The sequence below is a fragment of the Clinocottus analis genome, unplaced genomic scaffold (genome assembly GCF_023055335.1).
Source record: "Clinocottus analis isolate CAN_PGR_092001 unplaced genomic scaffold, fCliAna1.0.p SCAF_11, whole genome shotgun sequence".
Taxonomy (NCBI): Eukaryota; Metazoa; Chordata; class Actinopteri; order Perciformes; family Cottidae; genus Clinocottus; species Clinocottus analis.
In genome coordinates this window covers 7,491,314-7,516,367 of record NW_027175832.1, presented here as the reverse complement: position 1 = coordinate 7,516,367, position 25,054 = coordinate 7,491,314, and the positions used below count along the sequence as shown (strand labels likewise).

General features: G+C 44.4%; 1 protein-coding gene across 19 annotated transcripts in view; it reads right to left on the bottom strand.

The window, feature by feature from the left end:
• The window catches only part of LOC137781520 (receptor-type tyrosine-protein phosphatase F), a 153,807-nt gene that overhangs the window by 21,269 nt on the left and 107,484 nt on the right, over positions 1-25,054 (bottom strand). For 5 of the 19 annotated variants that reach the window (XM_068570327.1, XM_068570352.1, XM_068570404.1 and 2 more), the window contains 11 exons: positions 22,728-22,754; positions 19,666-19,783; positions 18,604-19,176; positions 17,806-17,906; positions 16,878-17,125; positions 15,182-15,260; positions 13,714-13,938; positions 7,204-7,358; positions 5,497-5,511; positions 3,213-3,325; positions 1,099-1,131 (listed from right to left, as the gene is read on the bottom strand). In XM_068570327.1, coding sequence (XP_068426428.1) covers positions 1,099-1,131; positions 3,213-3,325; positions 5,497-5,511; positions 7,204-7,358; positions 13,714-13,938; positions 15,182-15,260; positions 16,878-17,125; positions 17,806-17,906; positions 18,604-19,176; positions 19,666-19,783; positions 22,728-22,754 — 1,687 coding nt within the window. The remainder of the gene's footprint in view (positions 1-1,098; positions 1,132-3,212; positions 3,326-5,496; positions 5,512-7,203; positions 7,359-13,713; positions 13,939-15,181; positions 15,261-16,877; positions 17,126-17,805; positions 17,907-18,603; positions 19,177-19,665; positions 19,784-22,727; positions 22,755-25,054) is intronic. The other 14 variants (XM_068570343.1, XM_068570369.1, XM_068570472.1 and 11 more) reach the window with 6 other exon arrangements.

The window sequence follows — 25,054 nt, the reverse complement described above, 5'->3', positions numbered from 1 at the left end:
AGTGAGGAGCACAGAGGTGGAGCTGGCACGGTGATGCACATGAGTGACTGGGTGAGCATGCTCCTGGAGGGAAGCAGGAGGCAGACATCGCTCCGACTCCACAACGCTCATTTGGTGGCATGGCAGAGGTGGGATCAGAGCAAGAACCCACAAGTCTCTACAAATCAGTCACACTGTCGCTTCCCGGAGAAGGGGGAGAAAAAAAACTGACTGGTCACCAGCCAAAACTCATTTCTTTGAAAATCTCTTTCCTTACAATAGACTATCTTTCGGCCTAGCCGGGAGCGCTTGAGCTGGATTAATTTCAACCAACCCCCCTGCCTCTCTCTAGATTTCTCATTGCAGAGTTATTGGATGATTTATTGCTAATCTACCGACACAAATTCCCCCTGTGCCTCTGAACTTGGCAAGGCTCTGTGCTTAAACGGATTGCTGGGAACTTGCCTCATGTGTTTAAAAGTTAACTGTATCTGACGCATGACGAGGCTCTTAAGTTATAAACGGAGCATCATTAACCGTACATATATACTTTCTCGTCACACGCTTAAAGTATACATATTGACATCGGCACCTTTGGATGAGTGCATCTGTAAGGTCATGGGTCATGCTTTCAAATGAAAGACCACTGCATGCTAATTTTTGCTTTAATGCTAATGGCTGGTAACTATGGCTACTGCATGAGAGGAGACCTGATCAATTACACTAATTTAATACTGTAGCACTGAGAGACCCATGATCACATTAACATTGGTGTGTATGTGTTTGTGCGTGTTCACCCAGGTCTTTTACAGCCATGTTGTTGGGTAAATGGAGTGAAGCCAGAGTTAACGAGGCTAATGCAAAGCAAGAGTAACCGTCCGCACTGCTCAACTACCCATGAAACCATCTAGTCCTCTGTTTCCGCACCAAAATGGTGTTGCGGGAGGTTCACAGCCAAAGTGAGGACATCGCTGCATCCTTGGAGCGCCAGAGGCTACAAGCTTGTGGGCTTGTGATGTCTGTCAGGATTGAAACGGGGGAATGGAATCAGGAGCGAGTGAGAGAGGAAGAGAGACTGCATGTGTGGGAAATACACAGTAGGTGAGAGAGCAGACTAACTTGGAGTGTTGGGGCAGCGATGAGAGCTGGGACCTGTGGAGAGAGGAGAGTGAAGGAGGGAGGAAGAAGAACACTCAATCAATGGGGATGGCTCAGGATCAGACCAGGGCCAAACAGTATCTGCAAATAACCTTTCAAGCTGGTTGGATTGTGCAGCGGGTGGTGTTTGCTCTCTCAGGACAATTAAAGTAGTGTAGTTTAGGCTGTTAAACAGAAGTGCATACAAAGCCCGACTTTGAAGCACTCCCCTGTACAGGGCCCTCACTACATTAGAACTTGCGTGTGCTTTCATTGTTTTGGCCATCATGTCTATGAAGCTACAACTGATAGCATGAAAACAAGCTTGAAAAGATGGCCGTCTCCACTTTATTTGGAGGTTCATGAAAAGTGAGGTCACCAAGCAAAATGTTGGTGAAATCTCCTCTTTAAACGGCACTACATGCTTTATCGGAGGTGTTGAACACAAGGGCTCTCAATTGGTAGTTGCAAATACTATCTGAACCAGGTCTGCTGAGGGTAAAGCGGGTCAGTTTCAATAGAACTGCACGCCTGCTGCTTAAGTGCCAAAAGGTGTCGCCGAAGTCAGTCTAACAAACCAACATGCTGGAGACATGAGCTGCAATCTAGAGCACTTTACAACAATCAGAATCAGAGCAGGAATGTTCACCTTCTGTGGGTGAATCAAAGCAAGAGAGAGCTAGAGGACAGAGGAAAGGACTGTTCAATATTCGCTCAGCTCAACCTTGGAGTCACACACGTTTTCACGAGCTAGACGCGGCCGTGGTGATTTTTGATAATCATCACTCTTGAAGCAAAACAGAGAGGTGGAAAGGGAAAAAAAGAAAGGAGAGACATTTTGGACGTAGAGAGAGAGAGAGAGAGCGAAGAGGAGAAAGAGGTAGAAAAAGAGGGATTACTCTACAGGGGAAATGGAAGACAAAAGAGAAAAGAGGTGGAGTGGGAGGACGGGAGAACAGGGCTCATTCAGAGCGGCAGCACTGCTTAATTCCTCTGCAGGGGTTCAAAGGGGCTGTGTGTGTGTGTATCTGTGTGTACGGCAAATGGGATCTTTAATAACCCGTGAGAAGGGATACACACACACACACACACACACACACACACACACACACACACACACACACACACAGAAAAAAACACAGAAACGAGCACAAATGCGCGTGCACCGGGGTTGACATTTTCTCTCAGCTCCATTGTTCCCTCCGCCTGGCTCACCTTGACATCAGAGGCAGCAGGACTCATTACCAGCTAGGGAGAATGAAAGGAGCTTGTGGAGGGAGGAGGAGCGAGGACCGGGGGAGGAAGGAGGAGATCAGTAAGAAAAAGGAAGAAGGCTGGCACCCTGACACCCCTCTATACACCCCCACTCCACTGGGCGTGGATGGAATGTGAATTCACTCGTCCAGAGCTGGATATGATGGTGAGCATGATTTGTTTTTACTGACCATTTTGTCTTTTTTTTTTTTGAGAACTCGTCTGATTTAAAGCCTCAGGATCAATAACAAAATAAGCAAGACACATGAATTTCAAATGGCAACTTGTGCCACAAAGCCCCAATAAACAAGAGATCCATCAAAAGAGCAGGAAGGCAGGCTTTCGTTGCACAAGTAGAAGTATTAGCTGAAAAAAGAAAAATCATTCCAAAATGCAATATCCACCATGTGAGGAAAAAAAACATGAAAATACACACTATTAAGAAACACTATTAAAGGTTTGAGTCCCCTTAAGATATTTTCTTTCAGCGTAGAAGATTGAGGAATTTCAGGGAGGATTTTTTATTTTGAAATGAAGACCTTTCAGGCAGAATACATATTTTTACTAACTTTTTGTGAGAACAACATTGACTGAACCTGCACACCTGATTAGTTCTCTACAGCCATTTACACAGTGCAGAGTTTTTTTCCCGAATTTTCCAAAGTTTCTGACTATTAAATAGCGTTTACGCCAAGATCCAAGTCGTAATTACGATGAATACGATATGATAGTAATTTCACCGTATCAAATTCCTCACAACTAACAAGTTGTCGACATGAGCCCAGATGTTCTTTTCAGGGCAGTTGCTGAGGGAAAGCAGAGCAAAGACAGTCGCTTATTACCTGGGGTCTGGTAGTTGAGTCTTCTCATCTCCACGGGGTCAGAGGAGTTGGCCAGCAGTGAGTCTTTCACCCCACCGGAGTGGTCATCTTTGGGTAGGGGCGATGCCCGCTTCCTGAGGTGGAAAAAACAGACGGTATGGTGTCAACCACATCATACCAACACCACCTACATGCTTCGGGCAGGAGATGCGACTTTTAGTCAACAACCGTTAAATCTAACTGCAAGTGACAATGACAAGATGATCAAGAATGACATAAACGTTTCCTCTATATGTTTAAAAACAAAGGACTGAAGGAAACACTTATTGTCACTGTGTGGCACCCTTGATGAGGTTAATGGCATAGTTAATGGTTCTCGAAACTAGTTCTGAGGACCAGTAATTCAAGAGACACTAGGTACCAGGGCATTACCCTCATTAGTTTGCCAACTGGATTGTAATGTGTTTGAAGAAATGCCATTATTTTCCTGGAGTGGGCTAGGTTGGGTTTGTTTGCTGCTGGATAGGTGACAGCTGCTGTGTGGGAATATGCACATGAGCTTGTGTTTGAGTGTAGCAAAGATTTGAATGTGTGATTTTTGCTGCTGTGTGTGTGTGCTAACAACACATTGTGTTTACTGGCTTTCCAGATTGAGAGGAAAACAGGCGGATGCTGTAATTAGCTCATCAGCTGGGTGGCACAACACTGGGTAATTAGACCAGTTCTGCAGCACCTGCACTGCCAGGCCCGGTCTAGCGGAGTCTAGCACAGCGCAGAACAGCACAGCACCGCTCAAACTCGCTCAGCTCAGTCGACCGTGGCTTTGTCCATCAGGCGGAGAGAGGAACAGAAAACGCAGCCTGCCTGTATTCTAATGTTCAGACAGCCAGCATCTGTTGACATACACACACAAACAGGCGCACAGATGTATGCTTTCCCACCTCTCTTTCACAACTACACACACACACACACACGCACACACACACACACACACACACACACACACACACACACACCACACACAGAGATACAGCTGCAGAGTCACAACCCTTCTGACTGCAAATGGAAATGGGCGGAAGGAAGCATCAGGGCGCCCTGTGGAAATTTCACATCTCATTGCACTCCATTTGTAAGTGGTGAGCGTGGGTTTTAGGCAGGAGCAGGGCCTTCTGTTGAAGCCAGGCGTGGAGGGAATACATAAAGCTGGTGGTGCACACACAGTCTTAACCCGGTCCACCTCGGCCGCTGGGGCTCGGGCCCCACCGCCACCTGTTATCTTATGCTGCGGGGGCTTAAGCTAATGTTAGCAGCGTGACGGCTAATCTATGACAAGCATCTTTTCCTCTCCAGCCAGGAGCTGAGCCAGACCGTATCCGGTTTTCCCAGACACCACTGCTGGTGCTGGGCTGGACTCGGGGAGGGGTGGAAGAGTTGGGCATCTGCAAATCTGTTCTCCACATCCCTCATCTCTCCCTCTGACCAAATCAGATGCCAATCTACATCACACTTGGGTTCTGAGCTAAAGTAAACATGGCAGCAAACTCAATGGGGTTATTCATCTTAGACTAAAAGTGAGAGTTAAGACGTGTGAGAATGTAAGTACACACACACAGTGTGTGTGTGTGTGTGTGTGTGTGTGTGTGTGTGTGTGTGTGTGTGTGTGTGTGTGTGTGTGTGTGTGTGCAGTACAGGGTGCACTTAATGAGGGTAGAACAGGACCATTTGTCAAGACTCCTGCCACGAAGAGGCAGGGAGAGGGGGAAAAGGGCTAAAAGTGGAGGAATGGGTCTCGGTGGAAAATGTCAGCTTAAAAGATGGGAACATTTCTTTTTCAGCAGTTTCCCCATCTGGCATTTCCTTCACAATGGCCCATTCAGCAGCAGGTGATGCCTTGGCATATTCAGATGAGGCCACTCCTGAAGGGGCGCGCGGACACTGGCTGGATAATGAAACGCAGCACGGAGACAAACCAGGGCAGACAGCCTGATCTAAGGAGGAACACTGGCACTAGACGTGGAGCATGCACCGGCACACAGAGGTGACCTGGGGGTTCCTGTGACCCCAGTTATGAAGGGTTGCAGAGTCAGCTGCTCCTCATGTCTTGCAAAATGGAACAAATCAGATTGAATACGTTTCCTTTGATTTCTAATTGAGTGGATTTTTTTTGTTGCAACGCCAGAGCTGAGAGGAAGCTGACCCTGCAACCCTCAAATGCTGATGAATGCCACCAATTGCACAACACAAATGAAAGGGACTTGGGCGGTGAATGATGAGGTTGTGTCTGCTGTAACATGACAGTACCCACCTTTCCTGTTTGCTGCTTTCACAGAGAGCAAAAAGAGAGAGGGGAATATTAATATGTAATTGGCATCAATATGGACCTTTCTTTATCTAAATGTATTCTGTACAAGACATCTTGAGAGCACAGCGCAAAGAGTTGTCCCAACACTCGCAGGATGACTTTTGAGAATAACCTCAGCCTTGTTCACTGCTCGTATTGGTCTTGGCAAATATGCAGGTAGCAATAACAACCTAAGCTCGAGTGTGATTATTCCTTTGCACATTTACTGCCAGTCCTCAGTGAAAAGGGCACACAGCCACCTCCCCACAGTCCCTCCTGTCGATATGTGTCTACATGGAGAAAGAGCTTCCAGACAGAGGATGTGCTACTCAGCAGTGAGCTGTCTCAAGGCCTATTATTAACCAGTCCCTTTGTAAGTCTGGCAGAGATGGCGGCCACAGAGCAGTCTGCAAGGCAGCGGATGGCAAGTTGGAGAATAGGTGCTGTATGATGTGAAAGGGAGAATCTGTAATGGAGCCATCACGAGAAGATAGGGAGGTTGGACTCAATTAGTCAAGTAATTAATTCCCATTTTGATGGTATTTCTAGAGTGTCTAAACCACATTGTTGTTCCTATTGTCTCCTCAGTTGTTGAATACTAAATCATCTAAAGACTAGGGACGGGCATTGGAAACTAGCAGCAGCTAACATTGCTGTGATACATTACGTTGGAAAATGATTGGGCAATTTTCTCTGTACATGTATGTGTCGCTACCAGAGAAGCATGACAAGGGCTGTGGCTAATGACTTTTTTGCAAAGCTGTAACAATTAGTTCTTAAAAGTTCCAGGAGTTTGCTGCTTTTCTTGGTCCTTCCATTATCGTAACACTCTTGCTTTTTTCTATAATCACAAGACATTTGATGTAATCACCTTTGAGCTCTATGATACTGCGACGGACATTTTTCATAGTTTTCTAATTATTTTTGAATAAATATAAAAATAAAATAAAAACAAAATAACCATCACTTTTTTTAAGAGCTGAGCAAAAGTCCAAAACCCAAAGCTATTAAGTATTCAGAGATACATAAAGCAGAAAAGTAGCCAATACTCCCAGTTTAGTAGTAGTAGAAGTTTGGCTGTATGTTTTTATTTGATGAATAAAATGAATAAACAAATCGTTTTGGTTCTAGTTCTATCATTATTCATTTTCCCGTACCTCCCCGGCACCTTATTGCCCTGCGTGTATCCACACAGTGAAAAGCTTTTAAGAGATATTGACTGAGCTTTTAGTTAAGCCTTCTGTTGCCTTCTGTTTCTTATTTGAAATGACCAATCATGTTGGCCAAAACACATTTCTCACTCCTAACTAAGGATTTTTGACAACCAAGCTGTGCTTTTCATTAGGGAGGCAATGTCAGCTGCCATTTCAACTGACACTTCACATAGTGCTGTTAAAAAACGACCAACTGGGCAAAACGCTTTTTGGGAGAAATGAGGATTTTCTGAAAGACAAATCAATCCACCATTGGTTCCTATCTGGTCACACTGTATATTATGGTAAGGAAATTGAATGTTACAGTTTGGAGTGTGAGCAGCATGGTGCAAGTGGCAGAGGAGAGCATGTCTCATTACCATTCCTGATGCAACCAAAAGAAACCTACAACCACAAGTGTCCCTGCAGTATAACCTGACACAAACAGAGTGGAGAATAACTGAGAACAGCCTCTTACTTCTTAAAGAGCAGGATGGCGATGACGATGATGATGATGAGGACCACGGCCAGCACTGGGCCCATAACCCACAACATTTCAGGTTGCTCTATCAACTGAGGCATAGTTGTTGTGACCTTGATTGGGTCTGAGTAGGGACTGGCTGAAAATGTCATCTGTAAGAGAAAAAAAAAGAGAAAGTGCAGCTGCATGAGTGTCAAGTCACTTCAGACCTACAAGATGCATGCAAGGTTTAAAGACAAGGGATGGGGTGGAGAAGGGGGTGGGGGGGTTACGACTTCCTTAAAAGCCCAAAACAGTCCGGGAACATTTTATTAAAATAACCATGTTAGCGTGATGTCAAAGTAAATTCAATAGTAGAGTTTTTTATTATAGAGTCTCAGATGATATGTATGCAGTTTGTCTCAAACTGCTTTTGAATTAAAACATTTTTTTTTGAGTTGGCTGTCAAAAGGTATCCTAGCTAGGTGAAGAACTGTGGGTGTTTATTCTTCCATAACAAACCTTCAACACAGACTCTCGAGGTAATAATTCTTGTTTTTTTTCATTTAGATGCTTACATTACAAAAGCATTTCCCTTTCATACATTTGAGTGGCAAACTCAAAGCTAACAGGCAGCCTATTATATTCTTAAATTAAGAAACAAATAAAAGAAATCATTAAACAATGAAAATAACAGACTTCTTATTGAGTATTTTCTGTAGCTAATTAACAGTAATGGAAGCTATCAAACATTGCATAATAAAAATATAACTATGTTTACTTTGATAAGGAAAGCGAATTATAATATTTGACTGCAGATTCTTTTGCTTTCTGGTGCCTTGAGAACCACGTCATTTGATGCTAGTAATAGCTCACAGTTCAAGGATGAAGCAGAAAAAAACATAAAGCAATCAACCTAACTCAAAAAACACTCACAAAAACAATAACCATCTTGGCTAACGAAGTGTTGTTTCCATTAAAGCATTGCATCACGTTACAGATGACAGAGCAAGTGTGAGGCAGGAGAGTGAGAGAGGCAGAGACAGAAAGGCGGGGATGAGTGTGCATGTCCCCTGGCCGCTGAGATAAATGGGGGCACGGGAGAGGACTCATCTCTTCTTCATTAGTGTTCACACCGTGACGGAAGAGAGGGAGGAGGAGGTGACGGTGAGGGTGCGTTTCCACCTTGGTTGTAAATGAGACATCTCCATGCCCCTTCGTCTTCAAATGAAGGAGGGGAGGGGTGAAGAGATGGGTGGAGGTGTGTGTGTGTGTGTGTGTTTGTGTGTGCGAGTCTGCCTCTGAGGAGTGGGTGCATGGTGACGCAGTACGGTGTTTAAAAAAGTGTCCAAAAGAGGAGGGGGGGGGGGCCAAGTGCACAAGAGCAAGGTGACAGATGAGAAAGAGGGAGGAGCCAAACATCTGTCATTAATGCTCAGCGTGCCTCCTATTGAATGACGATGGGAGATGCAGGTCTTGGAGGGGGAGTGTGCGGAGGGGGCATGGGTGACAGATCGCAGCCCTTGAAAGGAATTGGGCTCCCAGCATGCAGAGGGAGTGGCGGGGCGGCAGGCAGCAGTAATCCGGATCATTAGCAGCACAGCAGCCTGCTCTTCGGCGCCCAGGCAGATATTAATTGGAAAGATAAGCCGAGTTGAGCTCAAAGAGTCTTGCTTTCTGTCATATAGTTCCGTTATCTCTCATACTCTGGGGCAACTGCCGGAAAAATATACAGCCGGAGTGTGCGAGTGTTACAGCATGTCTCAGTCGTGTGCGTGCAAACCAGCGCGCACTAATATTAGGCAGGGGTTCAAGATAACTCCAGTGGAAAAGAAAGAAGATTCACATAAATGCATTGCAATGTCCATGTTGTTAATTTGTTTTTGTCTTCACCTTCATCCACACCGATACCCACAACAGGCACATGGGCCCGGTTCTCTCCGGTTCTGTGTGCCTTTGAGAGGAACCTATTATCTACAAAGAGGAACGACACAGCACTGGGACACTGCTGATGTGACAACGCCACACGGCTTCCTGTTCCTTTGGGAGGGCTCAAAAAAAGGCGGTAGGATGTGGCCCTGCAGGGAATCCTGGGAAAAAACTTTTTTTCCCCCCGTAGTGTAACAAATGATTGCAGCTGTGCTTTCAGTGAAGGATAAGGGAGGAAGAGCGAGAGGAGAGGGATGAACAAAAAGAGAGGGCTTTTTGTCTGTTGGTCACGGCGAAGTACTGGGATCATCCATTTGAACGGACCTAATATCTGATAAAAGCTCAGTCACGCAGCTCCTAATGCCTCGCAGAGTGCTATCACAATAGAGCGATGGTGCGGTGAAGGAATGTGTGAGCCTGAGAGTGAGTGAGTCAGAGACAGTGAGAGACATAAAAGACACTGAATGAGTGTGTGTCTTTCCACTCAGTGAATATGTGTGTGCACAGAACGGGCGTGTAAGAGGTAGGGTCTGCTCCATGTTGATAAAGTACCAACGTAGATAATATTCAGGTGGCAGACTTTGAATTTTTAACCTCAGACGACAATTAATTAACTACTTAACCCCAATTACATGAGACGCTTGCATTACGGCCAATGGGACACGTTTTGGCTTTTTTCTGCTTAAGCTGGTGTCTGTATAGCAGCTGAAGATAAGTAGACGTAGAAACGCCCCTCTCATTTGTAATCTGCCACTCAAAACTCAAGCTCTGTCAGATCTCAATGGATCTTTTTAGTTCTGTATAACTTAAGCCGCGTTCAAATGTTGAGAGCCAAACCTAAATAGATTTCATGATCAAATTCACAAAGTGAATAAGATGTTGAATTTTTACATTTCATTTCACCCCTTCCCGACTGAGCAGAAAAATGACTGTGATTGAGCATTACTGTATTGCCAATACTGCACACAGTCTACAACTGGAAGCGTTATGAGTGAATGAATGTATTTGCTGGTGACGGTACACGTGTGCATCTACCAGGGAGAGAAAGCGAACGTGTTTGATTGTGTGCAAAGACTGTCAACAAATGTGTGTAAAAGCGGTGTGTGTGTTTTTTTCCCAAGATCCCCTGAGCTTCCACGAGAGTGCGTGTTTGTCAAGGGAGCAACCGCAGAGAGAGTGTATGTATGATTGTAAGTGTTTGCCTGAGACGGAGTAAGAGAACAAGAGAGATGAGACGGGGAGAGACTGAGACAGAGGTGTTATGTTGTAGCAGTATATTGAGTCAGCTATCTGGCCCGTGGGCTGCACAGCTTCCGCAGTCAGGCGCTGCTCCGCCATCCCCTGAGCGCGGCACAGCCACATCTATTTCAACTCGTCGTTGACCCTGCAAGCTCCATGTCTTTCCAAAAGTGGCTTAAATAAGCCGCAGGGGCGAGCACCAGACAAACAAACAAACAAACAAACAAACATGCAAAGACGCCATTATTTGTTTGCTCCGCTCTCCGACACCCCGGGGAGGCCGAGGAGCCCACACTCTCCTCCTCGTTGCATGACACGGGGAATGACAGCGAGATAGGGCAGAAGGAGGGCAAGAGAAAGAAAACTAAAAAATGGAGGCGCAAAAAGTGAGCGGGAAAGAGTAGGTGTGGGTATGCCTTTATCTATGAAGGAGTGGGAATGCGGCTGCAGGGCCTAGCCTGCCCTGTACCATGACTCTCCTCCTTTGTACTGTAGTTCTCCCCTCCTATTTTTTTCCTCCACTCCATCTCCCCTCACATGCCCTCTTTCGGCACCAGAAACTGCTCTTTTCCCCTCTCTAGCTGAATTCCAAACATCCAGATATCAAGAGGGATCGCTCGAGGGAGGCGCCTCGAGGAGCGTAAGTGACAGAGCACAGTTGAACTGAGAATCCCATCAATGTTGTCTACATTCCTACGACACTTGGAGAAAACTTGGGCTTGAATGTGCTTGAACTTTCTGCTGAAAAAATAAAAATAAAATCTTGTTTCCGTAATTCTTCTTTGATACTGTTCGTCAAAAGCTTTTTACATTTTGAAAGAATCCAGTGTTCCATGTTAAGGGTGTTTTGAGCCCAGAGCACCAACAGAATTAGTGCTACAAAGCCAATTCTTGTTGAGTGAGTAGAATATAAATGCCTGAATAACACTGCAAACAGAAAACTGTGGTAAACACATTTGAACACTCCATTCTTTCCACGCTATAAGCTCACCTCTTGCTTATCAAAAGAAAAGCACACATTAGCACAATCTCCTCCTCTTCCTCCAGTTCCCCCCCCCCCCCCTATCTCTCTCTCCAGGCTGGACGGGACACAGGACAAAAATGCTTTCCTCTTTTCCTCTCTCAAACGCCACCACTCCTCCCTGTCTTCCATCACACAGTATTTCATGCTACCCACCCCCCCACACTCTCTTCTTGAATTAAATGATACTGTTTATACACACCCAGCATCTATCATCCCATTTCACACTTCCCCCGGCTTGTTTATCTGCCTTGGGTGCTGGGGAGACATGAAGGCACACTCTCTTCTTCTTCCTCTCTCTCATCCCCCCTTTGCCTTCCTTCCTTCTCTTCTTCCCTGCAACCACTGCTGGCTGCTCGTGGCCATTGATATACGAGGGCTTATTAAGCCCTGGCGGTCCTGTTTGATCTACGCTGAGGGAGTTTGGGTGGCAGCGAGGAAGTGTAGTAAAGACACAAGTCATTTACTTCAGTACTTGTTGTCTTATTCTCCTGGGTCTGGTGAAGATCCTGCTTGAGGCAGCTTCTGCCAACTGCTCGCTCTCGCTGCGCGCTTTACCTTCTGTAGCCATTTGTGTTTGGTAATAAACGTTTGCAAGTGCCGCATTGGGGGTGACAAAAACAAACACTGCTGTGGTATCTGAGGTGGTATCTGAGTATCCCAAACAGTGCGGTTAGGGGATTTGTGCGGCGATCAATGACAGTCTGCTTTTTGTCCTTTTCTCAGAATTCAGTACGTTTTCATTTAGACGAGAAAGCAGGTTACAGGGAGAAATGAGGTTCCCACACAGTGCAGTGATCTTGTTACTGTAAATCTTGTGCCTACTATATGCATCAGGTCAGTTATTGGATTTCATTCCTATCCCCTACTGTATTTAATCAAGGATGGCTTCTTTTTGGAGTGAAGAAAGTTTTTCCTTTCTATGTGCGCACGTCGGATTTTTTTTACTCTTCAGCTACTAATTCAGACATATTTTTTCAGTCAAATATTGTGGGTACAAGGATGCACTGCAGTGAGTAATTATCTCTTTTTGAATCCCTTTCAGACTGACACCATCTCTGACGAGAGAAAGTCTTCATCATGCTCATGTGCACATTAGGACCCTGTAGGAGTTCATACATGGTCAATAAAAGGTTTCTCAAAAGCAACGTAGCCCTGAACTTCCTGTGCACCTTTACCTCGGGTAAGGGAAGGAAGGAATTCAGATGTCTGGTTTGCATGAAGTTTCAAAAATGAGATTATTGCAGAAAGGTCTCAATAACCAGGTTACTGAAGCGAGGGTAAGCGCTGATTGACTCACCGTGTGAGTGAAGCCTGATTAATCCAAGCGATTTAGTTTAAAGGTGGGAGGGTGCTACACAGTTTAAGGAGGGGGAGTACACAGAAAAAGACAAATCTTGAGCGCCACTGATCCAAGCTGGTGTGTCTGGCAGGTGCAGTGAGTGTTGTGCAGCGATGGGGTTTAAGCATTTCCTTTGAAGTCAACTGTATCATGGCTGCCCACTGTAGCTTCCTTTGCACCCCCTCCCCTTCCCAGAGCGGAGTGGGGGATTACCGGGGGGTGGGGGGCTTTAGGGACATTTAAAGCAGCATTTCAAGGGAATCAGGCCTGCTTTAGAGACTCCCTAGGCCATGTGACTGGGCTTTCGTCTCCCTCTTAACTCCAGCCACACTAATCAATCTCCTCTGCTCTCTTCACGGTCAAGAAAGATAGGGAGAGGGAGAGAGACACAGAGAGTGCACTGAAGAAAAAGAGCTGAGAGAGAAGAGAGAAATAAATAGGTGAAAAGTCTGGGATTTGGTTTCGGACATCGCTCGCACTCCCTCCCTCTGCGGTTGCCCATGGCCCAGCTACTGAATATGCATGTCCCGGGAAGTGGAGGAGCCCAGAGCAATTGCAGACTCTCATCCTTCCTGCAGTGAAGTTTGCCCCAGACCATCCCATGGAGAGCAAGGCCTCCGCGTTAGTGCTGTTTGACAACTGCATGGGGCCTCCACTCAAAGAGCCCAAAGTCTTGTATAAGCATTGTTAAGAAATTTGTGTGAGGCCCTGCTGGCTGCCGAAATGACAAAGCTGGATCTCTGATGTCATTGTCGACTGAGTTGTCAAGACAAGCTGCAATGAGTTTTCATCCGTATTATAGGGCGTGGTAGTATAAACAACAATAGTTTGGCTTGCCTCTGCCATTTTGGAAACATTTTGGGGGCAGAGGAAGGTAATTAACACATATACACATATACAGAACAGGAAAACTCAATTTCAAAACCTCAACCAAGAGTTATGTCAATCCTTAATCAGTAAATGGAAATATTAATGCATGTATGCGTGTGTCTCTTACATAATTCGCAGTGCTGTCTGTTCCTTCGTATCGGAGCACAGCCAGGACAAAGCAGAGGTACTCCTGCAAACTGGTGAGCGGCTTGTTGTAGAAGCCGGTGTACCTCTTCTCATCCCCCACGGTAAAGGTGGTCGGCAGTGAGGCCAGCTTGGCAGCAATGTAAGGCTTGGAGGAATCCAGGTGACGTCGGCGCCTCAGGGCAGGGCCTTCGCTTAACTTGAGCAGCTGATAGAACATAGAGAGCAAAGGTTAGGCTCATGTTTGGCAACAAAGAGTCAAAGTGAGGAGGACCCCGACTTCTGATCTCCTTTATGAGTAAAAATGATAAGTAAAGGCACTAGCGCACTAGCAAACTACCAGACATTCACACTATATATCCAGGTATGGTTCTTAGTATGCTCCCAAATAAGATATAATGAATCCACAAGGAAATGCCCTTTGCTCAGTGATATAACTTTGCAAACAATGCAGCCAAGTTACGAAGTGAGCAATTAGCGCTTGCTCCAGCACACAATCTCAGCTTGACTGCCAGCCTGCTGAATAAATGAGCAGGAGCACACATGACTGGGGCATTGTGTTTTCAGCAGCATTTTGTTTTCTGTCAGTGATGTCTCATGTGCAAATCCAGATGTAGCTTTATTAAATCATTATGTCGGAGGGAGGAGACAATGGCCTGCTTAATGTTTAATGACTCAGGGAGTCCCATCTCTCTCCCTCTCTTGGTCTTTTCTGCTATTTCTTCAGGGAGCTTGAACAATAGCAATCCAAACCAACGAGCCTTGCAGTTTATTTAAAAATGGTGCTATTAATACTTAGGCATGTCATTTAGCTTCTATTCTCTTGGGGACAAGGAAGACCTTTATTCAATAGAATAATAAAGCACTCATAAATCTGTATCCTCATTTGAATACCTTGTGTAAAACGTTGTTTGCCGTTGCCAAACCCTGACTATTAGGACTAGAGAGAAAAATGTATGTAGAGCAGTTATGAGTACTTTTATCATGTTTGTCTTGTTGTCTGTGTAAATGTACGTCAAGATGGATGCCTTGTTGTTCTTCTACTGTTTTTCTACTGTTTGTATTCCTGCAAGCCAAGTTTACCCTCGGGTGCCAATGAAGTAACCAAACCAAACCAAACGTTATTCACAATTACTGTTTTAAAATGTGCTACTCGCTTAACATTTACATTATGAATAAGATTAAATAAGATTAAGATTATTCTATTTGTTTCTGTGCACTTCAGGATTCAGCAGATGGCTAGTAACAGACCTGGCGTCCAAACACTATATTCCCCACCTGCCCGAGTGAGTCATTGTTTAAAAATCTCTCTGCCCGGCCACCCCTCCCTGAGCAGGAGCGTCGCGCTAATTAGCTACAACCAGTGACTTCCTACCCAGTTGGAACGGGAGATGCTATTGGTGACCCCGTGACCTAGCACATTAGCATATCAGCCACCGGCTGGCACTCACCTCGTCCAGGTCCATCTCGTCTGGATTTTTCCACCGCGGAGTTGACTGAGACACCGGCACCACCACGATGTAGTACCACCTGCCAAGAAAAATAAAGCTTGTGTAAAGAGAGACTGACTGAAGCACATACACGCTGAGATGAAAGCGGGCCAAGCGCATTAATAACACAGTCAAAACATTTAGTAGACATACTTTCACTGTGAGGCTTGCTGGGCTCAATTCAAAACTTGAGTGGTACACAAGCAGGTCCCACCAAGGTCGAACACCAGCAGATTGGCACTGCATTCTCCAATTAATGGCTAATCACTAAGAACATCTGCCATGTAGACGGGAACAAACACTATTCCAGTGAGACGAGCCTTCAGCTTACAGCGATCCCCTTAGGATTGTCTAGGTTAATAGGACCAGCTATGTGACAACTTGTGTGTGTTATTTTACTGCTATCATAAAAAGACCAAAAATAGAAGGAGGAGAAAGACATCAGTCAGATATTTAGGAGGTGAGGGTCAAACTCAGGAGTAAGGTAACTAATGAAGGAATGTGCTTGAGGGTACACAATGTACAAGCATCTGTGTTTGTGTTTATTTGTGTGCTGGCTCTCTCTCTCTCTCTCGTGTTCTCCCCCAGTGACTTTTCTCTCAGCTCAAAGTTTTCCCCCCACTGCGGCATTCAACCACTTGTAAAATCCGCTGCTGCTGACAGGAAAAGCAGGCAGCTGCTGCTTTCCCCTTCCCTCCAGGCCTTGACTCTGTGATTCAACAGCCAGTCAAGTCTGGGAGTTTGAGAAGACATGTATAACAAGACTCCTCAACCGCCCTCTCTCACCTCCACACACAGACCTCCACTCTCCCATCCCCAATCGCGTGTGCTCTTTGCCTGTCAATCCGAGCTGGAGCTTGGCCAGCCCTGACAGCCCAGTAATCTTTTTACCAATCAACCCTGTGCACTCCTCTACTCACATGTGTCTGTAAGTGTGTGTCTGGAGGAAAGACTATACTCGTTGGGGTCAGGCACAATTCTGCTCTCAACAATTTGAGTCAAAAGATAATACAGCTCCACCTGACGTTAAAAGCCTCGATTATCATCAGCCGCCGTGTCATGAAGTTGGCTCGGATTAAAAGTTGAAGTTTTAAGTTTCAAAATAGGTTTAGTATTGATTAGATACAAGTGTGCCACTTGTGCTGCAAGTAAGGTTGTTAAGTGTTGCAATTGAATTAGCGCCCAAAAGTGTCCGTTTAGCGGCCCATGGTCACAAACAAGCCCCGGAATTATTCACATTCAAATTCAGATTTTGATTTATTCTTGTTTTAGTCGTCTTGTTTTAGTAGTGTTTATATATTTGAACTTTTTAGAAAATGCAATTGTAAACACACTTTTTTTAATCAACAATGACATTAATCAGTGATTTAACTACTGCATGATTGTTGTTTAGCATATTTGTACTAATGACTATCAAAACAGTGTTGCCTAATTTTAATACCACTATTTGCTCAATTATCTGTCAGTAATGTATGGGTCCCTTAAAGGGTTTTACAAGACCCTTAACTGATCCCTGATGGAAAGCTTGCTTGTATGAGCCAAGAATCAAACTTAAGCTATCGCTTATGCTAATACTGAGCCTCCTGGCCATCCTCTAGTGGTGAATGTATTCACAAAGTCGGAGCTAGCCCGTGCGCACAGTTCCAAGTGTTCTGACCTGACACGTGTAGTGGTCTGGACCTTGGGCAGGTTGATGGTCATCTGGCCACCCTGAGCCTGATGTGGGCTGGGCTTAGACTTGATCAGGTCTGGGGCAGTGCGGATGGACACCTGCTGCTGCAGACCCCCAGCAATGTTGCCCCTGCTTGTCAGCACAAACGAGTAGTCTGTGTCTGGCTGAAGCTGTGCGATCAGCTTCCTCTTTAGGTTTCCCTGCACTTCCACGCTTTGCTGGTTGTACAAGATCTGCAAGCACACAAGGGGAAACTTGGGGTTATGGTTAACGGTTAACATTCAATTCACAAACAGTTTATTCTCCAAACAAATGTAGTACTCTATTCTAACTCCCTCGAACACACAGAGACGCACACATGGATAAAAGCAGTATCGTCCAAAGGGAGGCACCCGTCTCATCTGACACCTCATCTCATGTGTGCCGGTGTCACTCATGCTCATTAGTGCATACCCAATAGTTCTTTACACATCAAATTGTTTTTGCTCCATTACCCTGGGGTAGGAATTGATAGTATATAATTCTGACAGATTATTACACCTTTTAAAATGAATCTGGCTTTTCAGATTATTCAGTGCAAAGTTAATGGATCACACCCTGGTGAAAATTTTAGCAGCGAACAGTGTGTTGATGTAATCAATTAATGTCACAAGTTATATGTGAAGTGCATTTTACACCTTGTGTTATAATTACAGTAATATGTTTCCAATTAACAAAATCCTGTTATTGTTGTCTTGTATTTTGGTGTTTGAAAAATAACAATTTTACAATTTTACATGTCATAGTTAACGCAATCATTTCAATGTCTTCATTAAGGTCAAGTTTATGTCCTCGCAAATTGTGAACAAGGCTGAACTGTTGTACCTGTCCTTGAGTAGATGGAAATTAGGATTGCTGAAATCTGGGTACTAACCTTGAAAGGCACTTGGGATTTGTAATTTGATGGCAAATCCCAGGTGAGAAGGACAGAAGTTTTCATGACTGCTTTGACACCAAAATTCAGGGTGGGAAAATCTAGAGTGGGAAAGTTCTTTGATTAAAATCTCAAGTAAAACATCCTGTACACCACAGATTATAATCTCTGTGATTAATAGAATTTCACACTACTGTACAGCATATTTCACGGCAATACCTTATGACCAAACTTGACAAGCCACAGGGGGTAGAAAGAACATCAACAATCTCATTCACGCTTAGTTATACATCACACAAAAATAGCCTTCATCTCCCTAAGCCTATTTCCTTTATTACACCCTGTTCACAAACAGACATGCGCAACCGGCAGAGATCTTTGTGATCACCAACCAGTAGACAGTATAGGGCAGTTGGAGTTGCAACATGTGTCTTAAATTAGACATCTCTCACAACTCAGGTTATAAATGAGAAATCTTACATTTAGCCGATTATAAAATGCATGAGAAGGTGCGCGCTGGATATGCAACAGATTTGTGTCTAATGGATGAGAGGATGAGGAGACATGGTAATGTGGCTGTAGCGTGTAATGAGATTAGTACCCTATAAATCAATAAACACAGTGCTGTACTGTACTGAGTGGTAGATGAGAAAGATGGGACACTGATAAAGAGAGGAAAGGAGCCAGCTATAGTGTTCAAAGTGTCCTGATTATGTGCTCCTGTATTAAACCATGATTCTGTTTTCAAATCAAACATCTCTGGCATGTTTATGTAGTTATTTCAGCCACGTGTCATACCATTGGACATGGTCCTGCTCTGAATGCTGGGGCTGAGGGGTCCTCCGCCCTTATTGGTAAACGCCTGGACCCGGATGTCATAGGTGGTGTCAGGATTGAGGCCATGGATAGTCATGCGCGTGTCGGCCGTGCGGTTTGTGCTGTTCTGCTGACTGTTGATGTCCCTGTACACCACCACGTAGTAAACGATCTTCCCGTTCCTCTCGGCTATCAGCGGGGGCTCCCATGTCAGCTGGGTGCTGGACTGGGTCAGTCCTGTGACTTGAAGGTTGAACGGGAAGCCCGAGGGCACGTCTTCAGTGGTGCTGATCTCCTTCACGTAGGGCTCGCCGCTGCCTGCGCGGTTACGGGCGCTGAGACGGAAGATGTAGGTGGCGCCTTTGTGCAGCCCGGTGACAGTGTAGTGGTCGTCGGTCTTTCTTAGCTCGCGTGGAGTGAAGTTTTCCTCGTCAGTGCGCTTGTACTGCAACTGGTAGCCCATCAGCTCACCCACCATTTCCTTAGGGGGTTGCCATTGGATCAGCGCTGTGTTGCCCATGGTGGTGCTGATCATCATAGTGGGCTTGCCTGGCACTAAAAGAGGAGATTGAAGTAAGAAGAAAATATTTTAAACAACCCTCACATTAAATTTGATTAGTTCAACATTTTGGGAAACCCGCGTAAATGCATCATGGCGAAGAGTTAGATGACAAAATGGATATTATTCACATATCTGTCTGTTAAATATAAAGCTAGAGCCAGCAGCAGGTTAGCTTAGTTTGCCACTGAAACTGGAAACAGCTATTTTGGCTCCATTAAAACAAAACAAAATCTGGCAACCAGCAGCAATTAACTAAAAATGAAGGTTACAAGCCTTGTGCATACCCCTTCAACAGCAGCTAGTTATGGTAAATAACTAGTCTGTGTGTTGAAGCTAACATACTAAATGCCCGTCACGTCTTCTGATTACACAACAACGGTACAGAGGTTATAAGTTGTGAGCCTTGACGATAATAGCAGAGTATTCTCTGTAAACACATATCCTTTTTTCTACATCGTAACCTTGATAAAATCAACTCTGACCTGCACCAGTAGTGGTGATGACTTTAGCTTTGCTACGAGCTCCGTCTCCCTTGGTGGTGTAGGCGGCTACAGTGACAGAGTAGGTGGTTTCAGAGTGCAGTCCACCAATAATGGCCTCCTGCAAAATGGAAAATTACAAGGTCAGAGTTTAAAAGGAATCAGCGAGTCTGAGCGGGACCGCCTCAATGGCAAAACAAAATTAAAACCAAAACAAAACCCCTCTCACACAAGCTCCTATCCCTTCACAGATCTCACCAAAATAAACCAATATGAGATTGAACCCTCTGCTGTGCCACTTGTAGTTTCTTGAACAATTTGCCTATAACATGGAACAAAATGTGAGCAATTCACAGAGAAAGGTTTTGAAGGCACACCAACAGGACCAGGAGCTTTTCTTAGTCAAGAAAAACTCCCGGGCCCGATCGTAAGGCACACTCTGAATCCCAAAACCAACCAACCAACCAACCAAGTGAACATCACCAGTGTATTAGTGTTCATGTCTGCTGCGTTGATAAGCATGACATTATACCCAGAGGAGCTTGGGATCGTCACTACACTGCAGACTATTAAAAAACCCACAAATTGCACTCTCCTGACTGTGGGAAATATTGTAAAAACGTGTAATAAATCTGAAAGATGACCAGACATCAGACAGATGTTACGTGTTTAATTTTCTTATTCATTAAGTTACATTCTTGGTTATTATCGTCCTCTGGGTTGAACAGTCTCAAGAACACAGACACACTAAGGTGGTCAAACAAATCAATAACTCAACGGCAAGGAACAAACGGATAGTAGTAAATAAAAAATAAAAAAATCACACAACAAGCAACACACTGTTATTGGTAAACCTGCTGCAGTGCTGGCACTCACTTCACCAGACTGCATCCGTCCGAATAAAAAAACACACCCACACACGCTGGAATTAAACACTCTGAGCTTGAACAAAGCCCGTATGGAAACAGACGTGTGTGAATTCACATACTCACCGATGCATACACACTGTATATAAAACACACACTGACGTCTGCATGCACGGACGAAAAAAAACATGAATGTTCACCCAAACAATGGTAAACGGAGACACGCGCACACACTCGATACCAAGAACAAATTAGTGCTTGCGGCTTGAAGAAACATTCTGGAGATGTCTGTTTGTGACGGGGGCCACTGAGAGGACGATTACACCAATGCCTACAAGCCTTCCTGCACACTTCTCATACTCGGAATTATTATACGGCTTTGCCCTTATGCTGTTTCTCTAACTAATGAAGTTTTAATTTCCTAACCATAGAAGAACCTTCAATAGTGTGTATAAGCCAGCTCTCATAGACAATGCGTTTTACTGCCCCTCTCTTTAAGGGACATTTGGTGCTCCCATACTCGCCTTTAAAGAGAGACAGGGGGGGAATGCTAAATTACTGCATCATAAAACCATTTTAACTTTATGGAAGAAGTCCCATTACTTTAATCATACAAAATGGCTTTAAGAGTCTCAGCAGTGGCAGCCGAAGAAATCTTTTTCCTTCTTCTGGCAAGGTCAAATCAGGTCTAGTAACACTTTTAAAACTCAGCAGAAACAGAAAAAGCAAGGCTTTAAAGTTTCCTTCAGAGCGAATGCTTAGAGCAGCACCAAAGGGCATTACAGAGATTATCAAGTCTACTAGTTATAGAAATGGATTCTGGGACTGTTATCTTCACTTGGGCAGCATTATTTAAGCAAATATATATGCTTCTGACATTTTTGTTTGTTTTGTTTTGTGCATAAATATCTGAAATCCTACTCTGTGTGAACATGCCATGGGTCAATAAGAAATGCTAATGTTTTTGCTGTTGACATCTGTCTGTGGCGAGTCACAGTACATTAGTTACCTGGCGCACAGACTGCTGTCGCCAAAACATGGCTGCTCAAGAAAAATAAAGATGTATGAGCAGATGTCTTCCTCTGACAGCGTCTAGCTCTGTGTCTGTCAGGTGCTAATCAACACATTAGGAGGAGGAAGCCTGACTCATGCCATGTGGGTGTTGCTGATGGAATCTGGCCATGTGTGCTGTGCAAAGAGATTTTGGTTTAACAGGCTGTTACAAAATAAATAAAATGATCTGCTCGCATCCCGCTTTTGTCAAGAAAGAAAACATCCAGTGTTTATGCATAAACAGGTGACCCAAAACAACTCAGCATCCGTCAGCATTGCAGGTGGTCACTGGATTGATTAACCAGTTTTCTGTGAGAGAGGGAACTAGAACCGCAACTTAATTGTTTAAAAACAATCACTTTTTTTTTAAAACTTCTTGCCCTTGCTTGAATGCTGACTACATTATGTGTTATTCTGGTAGGTTTTTATTGAAGTCCTGACTTGGAACAGTAAGTGGTTCTGCATTTCTGCTCGTGCGATACAACATCCAGGTGGTAATAAGCCATAACAAAGGGCTGCGTGACAGCCATGGAACACTGAGCTGCCATCCAGGAAAATGAAAAGAACATGAAAGGCTGGTGGCAATCTTGCAGATGTGTGGCGCTGATAAAACACACAGCTCCTCTACTCAGATATACATGTCATCTGGAACAGTAGGGGAGACAGCAGGTTAGGCGAGCCTGATTAATGTCAGCGTCACACCGGGATAGTGACACACAGCCTTTGACTGCACTGTACACTCAGAGGCGGGAGGAAAGAGCTGCATGCTCACTGCAGTAAGTGCTTCGGATCCGTGTGAATGCCCAGCTGTTCCTATGAGTTTGTCCTCAGCTAAAATGTTGAATATAAGACGTCTTCACTCAAATCAATGGACATAATCCTCGCGCTGTGTGGTTGGAGAACATCCCCCTTTATGAATATATAAACCAGGAACCATTCGGACACGCATCTCTTGCTGTGGTTATGATGGGGTTATGATCTTTCCAGGAGGATTCACACAGAGTGGATTATAAGCATCGCACAGAAATAAACACACAGAACTCATAATCGAAACACACACCAAGCACACACAGCACCCCCAAATTGCGGAGGGTAGAAGAGCCTGCCCTGCAAGACAACCCAGCAGCACACATGAGGGTTACTCACATGCTCCGTGGACTCCTCAATATTCCACTGATGGGAGAGAAAACACGGGACACAGGATGGGGAGAGAAATGAGTCAGAGACAACACAACAGGAAAAAAAGCACTTGTCTTTTTTTCGCTCAAAGACTGATGATTTGTTGGTGTCAACATGCAGGAGAAAAAACACAGAGGGAGCGATTGTGATGGAAGTGAAGGGGTGAAAGAAAAAGAAATGAAGACAAGTTGAGTGGCATGAAACAAATTGTGAAGCCAAGTTGAGCAATGGTTGTGAAATTCATTATTGTTCATGATGCACTGCCTTGTTTCTCATTTGCCTCTGAATCTAATAATAAAAAATAAAAAAAATGCTCGCTTCCTTAATCACAGAAAAATCTATTCAGTATGATAACTATCTCACGGTGGATGTGAAGCATAAAATATGCAGAGTCTCTGAAGCATTTCCTCTTTTCAGAAATGGAGGTAGGGCCTTTTATTCATTATATTTCAATATGTTTTCAAAATGTTCTCCTTGCTCACTGTGCTTGGCCAAGTGATTCCCGAGGGAAGTGAAAGCCCATTTTGTGCCGCGGGGCTTCTTCGGTGCCGAGCGTGAAATCCTATTACCAGTGCTGCTATGCTAGCCCTGTGACATCAAACCCCATCGATGCAGAACGCAACCGCTGGTGTTTACCAGCAACTCGCAACACAGTTCAGCTCCTGCAGAGGAGTGCACTAATGGGTGGGTTTGGCTGACAAAGGGGAAGGAAGGATGACACTGGTGACACTAGCGTGGGACAAAATGGAGAGGAAGCTGGGATGAGGAAGAGAGGTGGGTGAGGGTGGTGGCAGCAAGCAATTAATTACATCTGAACATTCTGGTGCGTAACTGCAACAAGAGCTGCTGGAGGCGCTGGGGACCCTGGGAAAGATGGAGGAGACTGACAAAAAGTGATGGAACATGAGGGAGTTTGGAGTCAAATGAACCATCGAGATATGTATTTAAAGGTTTGGTTCACCTAAATTACAAAATATATTGGTATCAATCTGTGCAGAGCTCCATGTTTGAGAGTTTCATAGGTTGCCCCGATACAATACCATGAAAGTGAATGGATTTTCATTGGTTTTGCACACTGCAATCTACAGCTATGCACCCTTTCAGTCTATGAAGTTAACGGAAGACAACATTAGGAGTCCTTATTCAAATATCAAAACAGTAAAGATCAGACTAACCAGCTGTCCGCTACATTAACTGGTAAGTTGTCTGTTCTGCAGCTGAATGCTTCAAAAGAAAAGGGACCCTGGGACGCCCTTAACAACAAATGTATTGCATGTTTTCTTGGAGAAATGTTATTGTGCCAATGTGCCTTAGTTTATTGTAGACCACCAGTAAAGGCCTGGACAATTAAATCTCACTCACAATATTGGCAAGCAAAATTGCATTGAGATATATTGTTTAGCTATTGAGGCAGACATGTTTTAAATAAAACCATATATATATATATATATATATATATATATATATATATATATATATATATATATATATATATATATATATATATATATATATATATATATATATATATATGTTTTAGCTGGCATCAAGACACCATTACAAATGTGAAAGTGTCTATTTAGTAATTGTATTTTTATACATTAGAATAAAGATTTCAGGGCAAAAGTCAGCAGAGTTGCTTGCCTTCCTGCCTGCCCATCTTTCCCTTGTTGCCTCTCTCAAAACAAAAGGAGTGAGCCTCACACACCACTGATTCATTGTGCACTGGAGAGACGTGTTCATCATCCTCCATTGACTGTTGGCATATGAAAAGACAAAAGACCAAAGTTCCCCGCCCGCTTCCCTGCATATGGGTCTCCATCAACAACCTGCTCACTGAAGCGTAAGCAGAACCTTTGTATGGTCCCAGTTGCGACTGGTCGAGACACATCAAAAAATGCTGCCTCATGCTCCCCTGATGTAGTGGGGCACTAAAGAGGACCATTTAAGAACAGCTGCTACTTAACTCCATGAACAACGGTTTGCGGCGTGCCTAATTGCTTAATTTGTTTACCGTCGACTCCACTCAGTATGTCAACAGAGCAGCGAACACATTAAGGTTCGCAAGAGTTCCTATCTCATCTTGGGCTTAATCCCTTTCTATCGCAACTGCTTTTGCTTTCTGCTTAAATCCATGGGAGAATTATAAATTATCCCCCATTTTTATTTCGAATGCTAACGCAAGCTGAAAACACATCATTGCTGATAAGCGTCGTTTGTGAAAACGGAGCGGTATAATTTGCAGGCGAATGAATGCAAATGTGATGACATGGGCTGAGATGTGTGGCTATAAA